Source organism: Acipenser ruthenus, chromosome 34 (genome assembly GCF_902713425.1).
Source record: "Acipenser ruthenus chromosome 34, fAciRut3.2 maternal haplotype, whole genome shotgun sequence".
NCBI lineage: Eukaryota > Metazoa > Chordata > Actinopteri > Acipenseriformes > Acipenseridae > Acipenser > Acipenser ruthenus.
Window position 1 is genome coordinate 1,215,656 of NC_081222.1, and position 13,722 is coordinate 1,229,377.

At 44.7% G+C, this 13,722-nt stretch overlaps 1 protein-coding gene across 1 annotated transcript in view; it reads left to right on the forward strand.

The window, feature by feature from the left end:
• Nucleotides 1-8,535: 8,535 nt before the first annotated feature.
• The window catches only part of LOC117402084 (microtubule-associated serine/threonine-protein kinase 1-like), a 36,117-nt gene continuing 30,930 nt past the window's right edge, over nucleotides 8,536-13,722 (forward strand). The window contains exons 1-2 of the mRNA XM_059006923.1: nucleotides 8,536-9,544; nucleotides 12,580-12,611. Coding sequence (XP_058862906.1) covers nucleotides 9,506-9,544; nucleotides 12,580-12,611 — 71 coding nt within the window. The 5' untranslated portion in view covers nucleotides 8,536-9,505. The remainder of the gene's footprint in view (nucleotides 9,545-12,579; nucleotides 12,612-13,722) is intronic.

The window sequence follows — 13,722 nt, forward strand, 5'->3', positions numbered from 1 at the left end:
ATATGGATTCCCATCCCAGTTGACGTAATCCGAGGAGGTCACGCTGTGCTTTACTGTGTGTGAATTAGACACACGCTCCCTCCACAGTGACTCTGCAGTAATTGTATATACCTAGATACTGAACACAAGTTGCATGACGCCTCGATATTATTTTTTGGTTTAATTACCGCCCCCACACACACACACAAAATCAGAAAGTAAAAAAAAAGTCTAAGAAATGTATTTTGTGTCTTCCAAAAACAACTAAAAAGCAGTTGAATGAATCGACAGCTAATCCTTTTCAGTGACATTTTGTCCAAAGCCGTCCTTGAACGAGTGGCATTAAAGAAAGGTCGGGCGGATCGATGTGCTTCAAATAGCGACGGTTTGGTTTGCAGAGGAGAGAGCAGATCATTGGGAGCGTTCAGCTAAGAGACGTCCCTTTATATCAGGACGGAACTCTGTGCTGGACTGAGTCTTCAAGAAAATGATCAGCCATTTCCACCCTGTATTATTATTATTATTAATAATAATAATAATAATAATAATAATAATAATAATAATAATAATAATAATAATAATAATAATCTTTCTCTTACAGTAATGGAAGCTAACATAATAAAGCCGAGGGGACACGGAGCAGCTTTGTGGTTTGGGACTTGGTTTCAGGAGACTAGGTTTCAGTGCCAGTGCACGACACACCGGGGGAGACTTGAGGGTTTGATACAGCAACCTCAAACTAGGTCTCCCGGAACCAGGTTTCAAGCCGCTGTTCCTCAAAAAGTGTCTCCCTGTTCCCTCGGCTTTAGAGTTCCAAACATAGAATTCAAAATCTGCATATGCCCTCGTCGAGTAAACAAGACGGGTAAAGAACATACAAGATCTTCAGGATAACAACACGAGGGTCGTGTTTGCATAGCAATGGGTTTGCCTGCAGGACTTGAAAGCCCTGTGTGGCATTAGTGACACCTGCTGGTCATACAAACCATTACATTGCAATTGTGTAGGACTGACGCGATTAACTCAGATAAGAACGTAAGACCATAAGAAAGTTTCCAAACGAGAGGAGGCCATTCAGCCCATCTTGCTCGTTTGGTTGTTAGTAGCTTATTGATCCCAGAATCTCATCAAGCAGCTTCTTGAAGGATCCCAGGGTGTCAGCTTCAACAACATTACTGGGGAGTTGGTTCCAGACCCTCACAATTCTCTGTGTAAAAAAGTGCCTTGCTAGGGCTGGAGAGAGAGAGAGAGAGAGAGAGAGAGAGAGAGAGAGAGAGAGAGAGAGAGAGAGAGAGAGAGAGAGGGAGAGAGAGAGAGAGAGAGAGAGAGAGAAATTGTTGTAATGTTAGTCCGGCCTGCTTGCTGAAAAAGCAAAATTGAATTGCATTTTTTTTTTTTTTAAATTACAAAAGTTGTGTTTTTGTACACTTGCAGCGCCCTCTGCTGTCCAGAGTAACACAAATGAAATCGTCTTTTATTTGAAAACATTCTCAGTCTGCTGCTTCCAGCGCCCTCTAGTGTCGTGGGCAAGAAGGTGCATGAAATTTTCTGTTGCTAATTGACAATACAATCGTCTCGTCTGAAAATTACACATACGTCAATTCCTTCTGCGTCATAATAATAATAATAATAATAATAATAATAATAATAATAATAATAATAATAATAATAATAATAATAATAATAATAATCAGTTGCTTGGCTTTTAATGCAGCTATCAAATGTTTACCGGCGGTTCCTCATCCTTGGTAGTTAAACGCGTTCATCGTGTGTATGTTACTGTTTATATAAAACTCAGCTCAGACCTGTAATACACTTTCAATTCTCCAAGGCTAGTCCCGTCTGGAGCGCCGCAGTCTTTTTTTCAGACATCTTCTTGGCGCGGTTCATTGCCAGCGTGGTGACTGCATAGGAGGACAGGATGGCTATGGAGCTTCCCACGAAATGGGAGGACGCGCCCCTCCCCGTGGTCACTTTCACGGCTCTCCTGTGGAAGTCTGTCGCTGACGAGGCCGGCGGTGAAGACGCGACGTGCTCCATTCGCGCAGCTCCTCCGCGCATCCGCTGGACGAATGTGGGAAATTGAAAACTTTACGCGCGGGGTCCTCAAATCTCTGCAATGCAAGCGATCCCAGTCCAGGCTCTCTCGTTGCGTTTTAGTATGGTCCCGTAACTCAGCAATTAATGATCCTTTTAAATTCTGTTTAGCACCCGGTGAGAATTTATTTATGTATTTATTTATTTATTTTTACAGTTGAATTAACCGCAGTTTCTGGAATATGACGTTTCTCTTTTCTCTATCTCCGTCTCTCTCTTTTCTCTCCTCTGTGAACACCCCCGGCTCTTCCCGTTTATATCCGCTACCTGAGACCCGGCACACACGTCACTATTAAATTGGTTTAGAGGTTTTTCGACGCGTGCAAATAATCTCTCTGATCCTCGCTGTCAAAGGTCTTTAGATGAAGGTTATTCGATTACAGACGAGACCCAAATACAATGTTAGTTAGTATCTTACATAGCATTCATAATACTGGATCGCATCAATATCAGGGTCTAGTGCTGTATATTATAAAGACATTTCAGAGGGCTGGATCGCATCAATGTCAGGGTCTAGCGCTGTATATTATAAAGACATTTCAGAGGGCTGGATCTCATCAATATCAGGGTCTAGTGCTGTATATTATAAAGACATTTCAGAGGGCTGGATCGCATCAATATCAGGGTCTAGCGCTGTATATTATAAAGACATTTCAGAGGGCTGGATCGCATCAATATCAGGGTCTAGTGCTGTATATTATAAAGACATTTCAGAGGGCTGGATCGCATCAATATCAGGGTCTAGTGCTGTATATTATAAAGACATTTCAGAGGGCTGGATCGCATCAATATCAGGGTCTAGTGCTGTATATTATAAAGACATTTCAGAGGGCTGGATCGCATCAATATCAGGGTCTAGCGCTGTATATTATAAAGACATTTCAGAGGGCTGGATCGCATTGGAAACACTTGCAATATGCAGCACAAACTTTTGTGCAAACGGACTGTCCCTCACATGACGTAGTGTGCAAAATCTGCAGCTCCCTGTTGCAAGCCGGTTTCAGTCACGATGAGCAAGACAGTCTTTTAGACAATTTTGATAACGGTTCACAAACCACAAAATAAATGATTTTTTTTTAATTAGAAGTGTGCCACCTTTATATATATATAAATTAAATTAAAAAAAATAGTAATTTGTATTTTTTACTGTCAGACATTTTACTGTTGATCGTTACAATGGGGGGTAATTAAATATGTTAACGTCACATTATTCAGCGGGTTTCATTCCACGCAACATGAGTTCACTCTACAGGAGGGTGCAACGCTTTTGGTCTCAGCTGTACAGTTACACTTAGACAAATACAGCACAGCCGCTTCTCTCCGTATAGACTCGGTTTCCTGTGAATAGAGACCGATACCAGAGGCGACCAGAAGAGGGCGCAGTGATGCTTTCTATTGCACAGCTTCTGCTAACATACTGTAACGCTGCTTGATTGGATAATACACACACGCCTGCATTACAGTACCGTTTAACCTTCAACCGGGGAATGCAAATCGCTATTGAAAGAAATGAGGAATGTTTTAATGCATCATAGATCTGGCTAGGGAGTCGCTGCTGTGCATCTCTAGAGAGATTTACCGTGAGATCTTTCAATCTGGGACTGAGAGCTGTCCTAAAAAAAAAAAACATGATGAAAATGAAATGCCTCAGTCTCCGTGCCTCAAGTCTGCCCTGGATTGGAGGGAGCACCCTTTCTCTTAGGGGGGTGAGGGACGGAGGGAGGGAGCAGTTCAGTCTCCGTGCCTCAAGCCTGCCCTGCACTGGAGGGAGCACCCTTTCTCTTAGGGGGGTGAGGGACGGAGGGAGCAGTTCAGTCTCCGTGCCTCAAGCCTGCCCTGGACTGGAGGGAGCCCCCTTTCTCTTAGGGGGGTGAGGGAGGGAGGGAGCAGTTCAGTCTCCGTGCATCAAGCCTGCCCTGGACTGGAGGGAGCACCCTTTCTCTTAGGAGAGTGAGGGAGGGAGGGAGCAGTTCAGTCTCCCTGCCTCAAGCCTGCCCTGCACTGGAGGGAGCACCCTTTCTCTTAGGGGGGTGAGGGAGCAGTTCAGTCTCCATGCCTCAAGCCTGCCCTGGACTGGAGTGAGCCCCCTTTCTCTTAGGGGGGTGAGGGAGGGAGGGAGCAGTTCAGTCTCCCTGCCTCAAGCCTGCCCTGCACTGGAGGGAGCACCCTTTCTCTTAGGGGGGTGAGGGAGGGAGGGTGCAGTTCAGTCTCCATGCCTCAAGCCTGCCCTGCACTGGAGGGAGCCCCCTTTCTCTTAAAACTGTGCAGTAGTTTAGCGACACAGCCTGTAGGTAATTTCAGACAAATCTGATTTCGCTGTAGAGCTCTTTAGGTTAAAGACCAGCGCGTTAGCCCCACAGCACCCTGGAGACCTGCAGCGTCCACAGTGCACATGTTGCTAATGCATGCTCAGCCAGCTGATGTCCTGAGCGCACTGTATTAGAAAGGATGCAAAAAGCTCTATTGATTTTATTTTGCAGAGTGGAGTTATGCTCTGCTGCTGATGCTAAAGAGCTTTGTAGACTGCGGTGGATTTAATGCACCCTGATCTGCTCTGTCTAATAGCCTTTGAACTGAACGGCCTCATCTGGTTTGTAAACAATACCAGACCATGCATTAAACACTACAGCTGTGGATGAAGAATGATAGCACTGAAACATCATTCAAAAAATCGATATATGAACCTAATGTTATTTACCACCATGTTATCAAAAGAAACTACAAAATGATATCGCAAAAGTCTACCGGAAGCCATACTAGGAGCTCAGTAGTATTTCATGTTTGATTTTGAAATGTCATATTTTTCAATGTTTGTCCGTTTTTTGTTAAGTATCTGGAAAACTACAAAGTGGTGTGGAATTCAGTATGTTAACGTAACATTATTCAGCAGGTTTCATTCCACTTTATAAAGCAGAATTAATTAATTAATTCTATAGGGTGATGCAAAACTATTGTCCATAGCTGTACACACACACACTCACACTCACTCTCTCTCACACACACACACACACACGCACACACACACACACACACACATCACACTCACTCTCTCTCTCTCACACACACACACACACTCACACTCACTCTCTCTCACACACACACACGCACACTCACTCTCTCTCTCACACACACACACGCACACTCACTCTCTCTCTCACACACACACACACACACACACACACACACACACATATATAGGTCTGAAATAATAAAAAAGTTTTGGGATATATGCAAAAGGTTTAAATTAAAAATAAATCAGGACATATATATTGTTTGCAGTGTAGTATTGTGTAGAATGATTTTATTGAGTCTGGTTTACTTCGCTCTGTCTTTGTTATTAGTGCTGCACTGTTAAGATATACCTGTGCAAACAGAGATCAGACTAAACTAAACTAATCCAAACCAGACCAGACCAGACCAGACGAAATCAAACCACACCAAACCAAACCACACTACACTACACTGCACTGCACTACACTACACTACACTACACTACACAACACAACACAACACAACACAACACAACACTACACAACACTACACTACACAACACAACACAACACAACACTACACAACACTACACTACACTACACTACACAACACAACACAACACTACACAACACTACACTACACAACACTACACTACACAACACAACACTACACAACACTGCACAACACTACACTACACTGCACTGCACTGCACTGCACTACACTACACCCCACTATTCCCCCCCCCCCCCCCCCCCCCCCCACTCTCTTCTTGGCCCCCCTGGTTGGAAATTGTAATTTCCAATATATATCCCAGCCTGGCTGTCTACAACACTAAAACCTGCTTGTAACATTCCTGTCTGAAGCACGTCGACCTTTCAATAATAAATAAAGCCCATTAATATTGCATCCAAGCTCATTTCAAGAACCAGATGTGTCTCAAAAAATGGGACTGCCTTCATAAGAACATAAGAAAGTTTACAAACGAGAGGAGGCCCCATTCGGCCCATCTTGCTTGTTTGGTTGTTAGTAGCTTATTGATCCCAGAATCTCATCAAGCAGCTTCTTGAAGGATCCCAGGGTGTCAGCTTCAACAACATTACTGGGGAGTTGGTTCCAGACCCTCACAATTCCCTGTGTAAAAAAGTGCCTCCTATTTTCTGTTCTGAATGCCCCTTTATCTAATCTCCATTTGTGACCCCTGGTCCTTGTTTCTTTTTTCAGGTCGAGAAAGTCCCCTGGGTCGACATTGTCAATACGATTATATAAAAAGTGTCTCCCTGTTCCCTCGGCTTATTACAAACAGAGTGTAGAGCAATTTATTTCAATATGTTTTCACAGTTGTTTTTTTAAACTGCTCCACACATCCAGTGTTACACACAAATGCTTGTTCTATGTGACACAAAGGCGATGCAGTTGATATTAAGATCTCTCTGTAATTCAGAACTTCAGCGCTGGGGGCGCTGGTGAGCACACACCAGGCTACAATTATCAAAAACAACTTCTTTTTTTTCTTGATAAATGTGCAGCATCTGACTCCAGACTTGAGACACCCCGAGTGCCTGCCAGCCTGTTCAATTGTCCAGGGTTACAACGAGTCAGAAGCCAGTACAGCTCTTTAACACGGGATGCGAAAGCAGCGATCTGCACAGGGAACCTGCTGTGTGAAGTCGTGCTGCACACACAGTGCTGGCGGGTATATTCAGCACCGGCTTTATTCAGAGATGCATCTGGGATGTTTGCCTGCAGAGTTATGTGAACTAATGCATTCTCTCTGAGCTTTAGAGACATCATTCTTTCTGTTTCCAATGAAACCTGCTGAATACTGTGATGTTAACATATTGAATCACACACCGCTTTGTAGTTTTCCAGATCCTTAACGAAAAAAACGGACATTGCACAAATATGAAATCTAACATGAAATACGACTGTACTGCTGTTATGGCTTCCGGTAGACTTTTTTTGTAGTTTATTTGATTACATGATGTTAAATAAAATATCTAAATTATGTTGATTATGGTAAAAGCATATTTTAAAATATCAGTGTTAAGCCACTGTTCTGCTGCTGGTAAGTCCTCAGAATATTGTATGGGAGTATTTGCACAAAGCAATGGACAGAAAAATAGCGACCTCGTTCTTCAAAACAAGCCCAAAACAAGCGCAACCCGTGTTAGAGTATGGGCGTTCCAACCCGCGACTCTCCAATTATTATAAGCGGACTCGGCAACTCTGGTTCTAACCCCACGAGGGTACAACATCTCGCGGACTGCACCAAGACCACTCGTGTCAAGAGGTGGGCGGTGTCCCCCTGCCTTTTTGCTCGCTCCCTATTGGCTCCCCCGGCTGAGAGTCTCTATCCCGATAGGTCGACAGGGTGGCTCCCGGAGCTACAAAGAACCTGCCTGGTAACAGTTTGATTTTTTATTTATTTTTTTAACAAAAATGTTGTGTTTTTTTTTTTTTTTTTGCATGCGAGTGCGCGCGTGTAGATGTTGTATAGACGGTTGTTCGGTGACCACAGTTTAAAACGAGAAGCAATTGGCTATAAATTAGTATTTATGATTATTAATACTAATTTATAGCCTATAGCTGTGTAGTCCAGTGGTTAAAGAAAAGGGCTTGTAACCAGGAGGTCCCCGGTTCAAATCCCACCTCAGCCACTGACTCATTGTGTGACCCTGAGCAAGTCACTGAACCTCCTTGTGCTCCGTCTTTCGGGTGAGACGTAGTTGTAAGTGACTCTGCAGCTGATGCATAGTTCACACACCCTAGTCTCTGTAAGTCGCCTTGGATAAAGGCGTCTGCTGAATAATGAAATATGAACCCATTTTTTTAATTATCAAACTGTCAGATCAGCTCAATGCTGTAGAGCGCACCAATATTTCATTATGTAACGCGTGTTAAAGGTTATACAGCAGGGAAAGCGTCGAGAGTGTTTGCCCCAGGACCTGCTAACCAGTCCAATCTAACCCTAACCCTTCACATCAGAGATCAATCATATCGATTGATTGATTGATTGATTGTTTTCTTTCTCGCTCAGAACCGATAACCAACATGTGCTGAAATATCTGAAAAAAACAAAGTGTATTTAGCTTTAGAAAAATTTGAAAATAAAAGCCATGCCGACACATTATCCGTGTCCTGTAACGAAATAGTCTATTACTGTTCCATAATATTATAACACAGCGCCCCCCCCCCCCCCCCCTGCACAGGACAGCGCGCAGGCGCAGTCGCCGCTTCCACTGCCAAAGAGACTCCCCGTTACAGCGTTAATTTGACTGCACATCCGGGGGACCGGCAGGGGTTAAAAGTGTGACATCGCTTTTGTCTTCAAGTCGATCAAGTAAGGGGGAGGGGCGAAGGGACAGGATCGGGGGGTCAGTGATACAGAGAGAGAGAGAGAGAGAGAGAGAGAGAGAGAGAGAGAGAGAGAGGGGAGAGAGAGAGAGAGAGAGAGAGAGAGAGAGAGAGAGAGAGAGAGAGAGACATATTTTAGTGCCACATACTCAGTGCCTTAGATTCTCTTATTAGCGGACAGAGAGGATTGCTGCAGCGGAGAAAGCATTTTCGATTCAGCAGCACCTTGTTGATATAATAACTATACATATAAAGTATGATATATAATATAAGATAATATAAGAATGTGCACGTTTGACTTAATTGCGAGGGTTTGTTTTTGCAGATGTGAACACAGACGCGGATGTGCCGGGGTGTCCGTATTTTGTGGCTGTAGCTGCAGGTCATGTACGCGTATATCTCCGCAGTAGGTATATTACACGTATTTGCCGGTAGGTGTTTTTGTATGTAAACAGTCAGTTGCAAGATACAGCAAAGCGGCTTTGTGGATATCGTTTTAACAACAGGCATCTGCGTGTGGTGCCGCCCACAACGCGAATTCGGGTCAGTTCGCCAAAGACACCCCCACTTAACGTGTTCAATTCACGCAGGGCCGCCACGGTGCACAGATAGCATTCGTGTGTGTTTATAGGAATTGAATAAACGAATCTGGACGCACAATGATAACGAGAACCTGCACCCCAGAGGAAAACAAAACACAGTAAATGTTTGGAGCGCAGAAACGATTGGGAAGCGGATATGGATTCTGTATCACGCGTCCTCAGTAGAGTTTCTCGTTAGTTTCACTTATTCAGGATTTGAAGAATATTGTATATATTTTTTTTATTATTATCTGAAACTCTGATTTGTTTTGTGGTGTTTTTCCGGGTTTTTTTTTGGACTCGCTTGTACGTTTTGTTTTGTTCTGTTTTTGTGTGTTTACACTCCGTTTGCTTGGAGTTCTGCTTCCCTCACCCCGGCCCGGATTTTTTTTGGCAAATGTGCTGTATGTCGCAGAATTAACGGGGTTACTTTGGGATAGTGCCAAGTTCACGACTGGACTTGGAGACAGCCGACAACGAATCAAGCGGCCCCGGCCGGCACCATGGACGACTCCGGTATCATTCGTCGGAGAAGGCTTCAGGTACAGTCTATAGATATTTACTTTACAAACAAGCCTCTGATTACAGTGTTGTGATGCGCAGTGCTGCTGAGGGAATCAGCACCTCGGACAGCTGGTTTTACGCAATCAGCACCTCGGACAGCAGTCACCACGCCAGCCACGATGTAAACTCGGAGCGGTTTCGTTATAACATCGGGGAGTTCCGTGTCACGCGTGCGTAAAGCTACGCGGCGGCTCATCACACCAACCCCGGTGTAAATTAAGACATTGTAAACTTTGTTACTTGAAATGACACACGTTGTGATTCGTGCTCGGTCTGTGTTTGCAGCTGGGTGACGTGGACTCCCAATAAGTGCGTGAAGGATTTTCTTAATCACAGAGAAACGTTTGTCATTGCATTTACAAGCTTTTTTTGGTATTATTATTTAACTTGATATAAATGAATCACTTCTGTGCATATTTTTCAGCCAGTCTTTCATTACGATGATGTTCTGGTCACTACATCAATGAAAACCTGGTTTTGTTTTTTGGAATGGAGAAAATCCTCTTTCCTCTGACAAAGCATATTTTAAAATCCAAAGAAAAATGTGTGCCGGAAATAAGACTTTTTAAAACGGATGTGACGCAGCAGTCCCTTCGATCAAACTTGTGTAAATTCGGGGTGAAGTTTGCTGGAGCATTTTATTTTGAAAATTAGTACTTTAAGTTAAACCTTGAGTGACAGGTGACCAAAAAACAACCATTTGCCAAAACATCTTTAGAATAGTAGACTTTCTACCCCTGCAGTAAAGCAGGAACACTAAAGCACTGACAGTAATGCACGTTGCTGAGACAATGCAGTCCTGTGAAGAGCCTCCATGTGTCTGTAACTCCGAGGCTCCACAGCAAGCGAGAAACAATTTGAAAGGTTACCTTAAGGATGCGGAAGAGTTTCTATTTCCTGGAGTAGGGACCGTGGTTGCAGCTGTAATGTGCTTATGGTCCAGCAGGGGGAGGGGAATAAGACTAAAACAGAATTCAGGTTAAGGGTTCCAGTAGAGAATGCTTCAATCGAATACAGAAGTGATGCATTGTGGGGGCACAAATCAAACTACATCCATAACTTAAAAGATCCTCGTGTAAAACATACAGGAAAGTCAAGCAGACAAACGTTTCATTCGTCATCAGTGTCATTTTCAAAAGTAATTCTCTGAAGGTCTGCACTCAGAACCGGGCGGTTGCGAAGGTGCAATGCGGGCTTGTCATTTCCGGTTACAGCCGCTGAGGCATGAAGCATTCAAAGGGTTGTCTAACCCCTTATGTAATAAACAGCGCTACCCCCCGATGTGATAAACGACCCATCTGTGCCCGTTCTGGCTTTATTTCTTATGTCTGAGTCTGTCTGAGTATTCATCATTCATCCTGCTTTACTGGCGATGATGAGTCACTGCACCCTGGTTTATTGAAGGGTTTGTGCCAGTGAAGGTGATGTCACTTCTGGTAACCCACTGCCAGGCTTAACAGACTGCCGTGATGTCACTGTCTGACATTTAGTCAACTAGCTCATCCCTTACCAAAATAAATCCCAATTGCAATCCATTAATAATCCCCAATGAAGCCAGATCCGAGCCTCGAGGAGATCACAGCTCTACCACAAGGAGTTTGGGACAGGCAGTTCACTCTGTGGTACCGATACACTGTCTGGCCCCTTTAAAAGGAACTGTTCCTGATACGGGTTTGGGAGGGAGCAGTTCAGTCTCCATGCCTCAAGCCTGCCCTGGACTGGAGGGAGCACCCTTTCTCTTAGGGGGGTGAGGGAGGGAGCAGTTCAGTCTCTGTGCCTCAAGCATGCCCTGGACTGGAGGGAGCACCCTTTCTCTTAGGGGGGTGAGGGAGGGAGGGAGCAGTTCAGTCTCCATGCCTCAAGCCTGCCCTGGACTGGAGGGAGCACCCTTTCTCTTAGGGGGGTGAGGGAGGGAGGGAGCAGTTCAGTCTCCATGCCTCCAGCCTGCCCTGGACTGGAGTGAGCAACTTTCTTTTAGGGGGTGAGGGAGGGAGGGAGCAGTTCAGTCTCCATGCCTCAAGCCTGCCCTGGACTGGAGGGAGCACCCTTTCTCTTAGGGGGGTGAGGGAGGGAGCAACAAAACCTACCCAATCCCTCCCTGAAAAGACAATAGCCAGTGTGGATGACAGAGCTGTCCGCAGAGGGTAGGATGAGAAAGCAGACTAAGAGACCAGCCCTGTGTTAAACCCAATTACACTGAAAGCCTCAGAGAAGACATCAATACAGGAATATCAGGAAATAACTACAAAAAAAAAACAACACATCTCCAAGTAAGAAGCCTCTAATCTGAGTTTAATCAAATCTATCAATGCCTACTGTTGAAGGGGCAGACCCGCTTCAAGGACCCCTTTTAAAGTATTAGTGGGTATGAATTGTAACTGATCCTCTTGCTCCCAGCAGTCGCTTTGATGTGGGCAGTGGAGCGTCCATGGAAAGATGGGCTGGCTCGGTCTAATCATTTCTCAAAGGATTCCTGAGCTGACTGCTCTGAGGAGACGAGGACCCACGTGCAGCTTATTAACCATTCGAATGTAAAACTGCCTCTTCCCTGGCCAAAGAAGACGTTGAGATTTAATGAGCAACGTTTCGACTAGAAGTCGTTCTCATTGACTGAGTTGTAAAGACTTGAAAAGGGTGCAGTGGCCTCGTTTATATTATTATTAGACCAAAAGGAGAGCCTGCTGTTAATAGTTTTTAAATTTATTTTATTATTTATTTTATCGCCTTATCCAGGGCGACTTACAATTGTTACAAGATATCACGTTATTTTTACATACAATTCCCCATTTATACAGTTGGGTTTTTACTGGAGCAATCTAGGTAAAGTACCTTCCTCAAGGGTACAGCAGCAGTGTCCCCCACCTGGGATTGAACCCACAACCCTCCGGTCAAGAGTCCAGAGCCCTCACCACTACTCCACACTGCTGCCCCTTAAATGCATTGGGGGGGGGGGGGAAGGAAGCTGCCACCAAGATGTAATAAATCAGATTCTTTTTTTTCATTGTCTTCACAGAAGGACCTGCCCTTGCCGAGGAAAAGCAGCAGGTGAGTGATAATGTTTTGGGTTTCATCTTGGCTGTGTGGGGTGATGTGCACTGAACTGTATCACATGCAAACCACATAGAGGACTGGAAACGGTCTCTCCTTGATAGGCTGTGTGGTCCAGTGGTTAAAGAAACGGGCTTGTAATCAGGAGGTTCAAATCACAACTCAGCCACTGACTCATTGTGTGACCCTGAGCAAGTCACTTCACCTCCTTGTGCTCCGTCTTTCGGGTGAGACGTAGTTGTAAGTGACTGCAGCTGATGCATAGTTCACACACCCTAGTCTCTGTAAGTCGCCTTGGATAAAGGCGTCTGCTAAATTAACAAATAATAATAATAATAATAAAATAATAATAATAATTAGAGCTGTCATCTCGTGCAGTGTGGACGAGAGGATCGCAGAACGAAGCTGAGCCGCTCAAACTGTGTGAAATGATATCTCTTATACAAAAAAAAAAAAACAGACACGCCACGCATTAACTTATTATAAATCACACGGTTTTCTAGACTTCTGAGCTCATCCGGTTCCAAGCAGCTGATTGATGTCAGAACTTTGTCGGGTCTTGAAGGATCCGTTTCCATACCCTCGTCACTCGCAGTCTCAACAGAACCCACGACTTAATTGCACACCTCGTAAAAAACAAGGGAGAGGTTAAAACAACAACAAAGTGAAGCTGCAGTGTGCTGAACGAGGTCCTGTCCTTGCTAGAGCTGCTAAGCACCAATCAGCAAGGCCAGCACCTCCTGCAGCATGCAGCCTTTGCTCTTAACAGCACAGCACAGGGCTCGCTGGCTGCTGTCCTTGGTGCTGATCTTGACTTGCTCGGTTCACCTCCCGAGCTCCCTGTCTCATTTATTACAGCCCCCCAGGGTCGTGTTGTTTGTCGTCCCTCGCTGATTCTCTCTCCTGTCAGTGGGGTTCAGAAGCACCCAGCAGCTAGCATTGCGCAGCGAGTGCGTTTTGAAAGCTTTGACCGAAGCGGGCCCCCCTGTTAGAGGATTGGGGAAAGCTTCCCGTGGTCTGGCGACTCGTTGGGGTTTAGCTTTCACATTGCCGTCCTGTTGAAGCCAATTTACTGGACTTGAATAAACCATTTTTGTGCTGCTTGAAA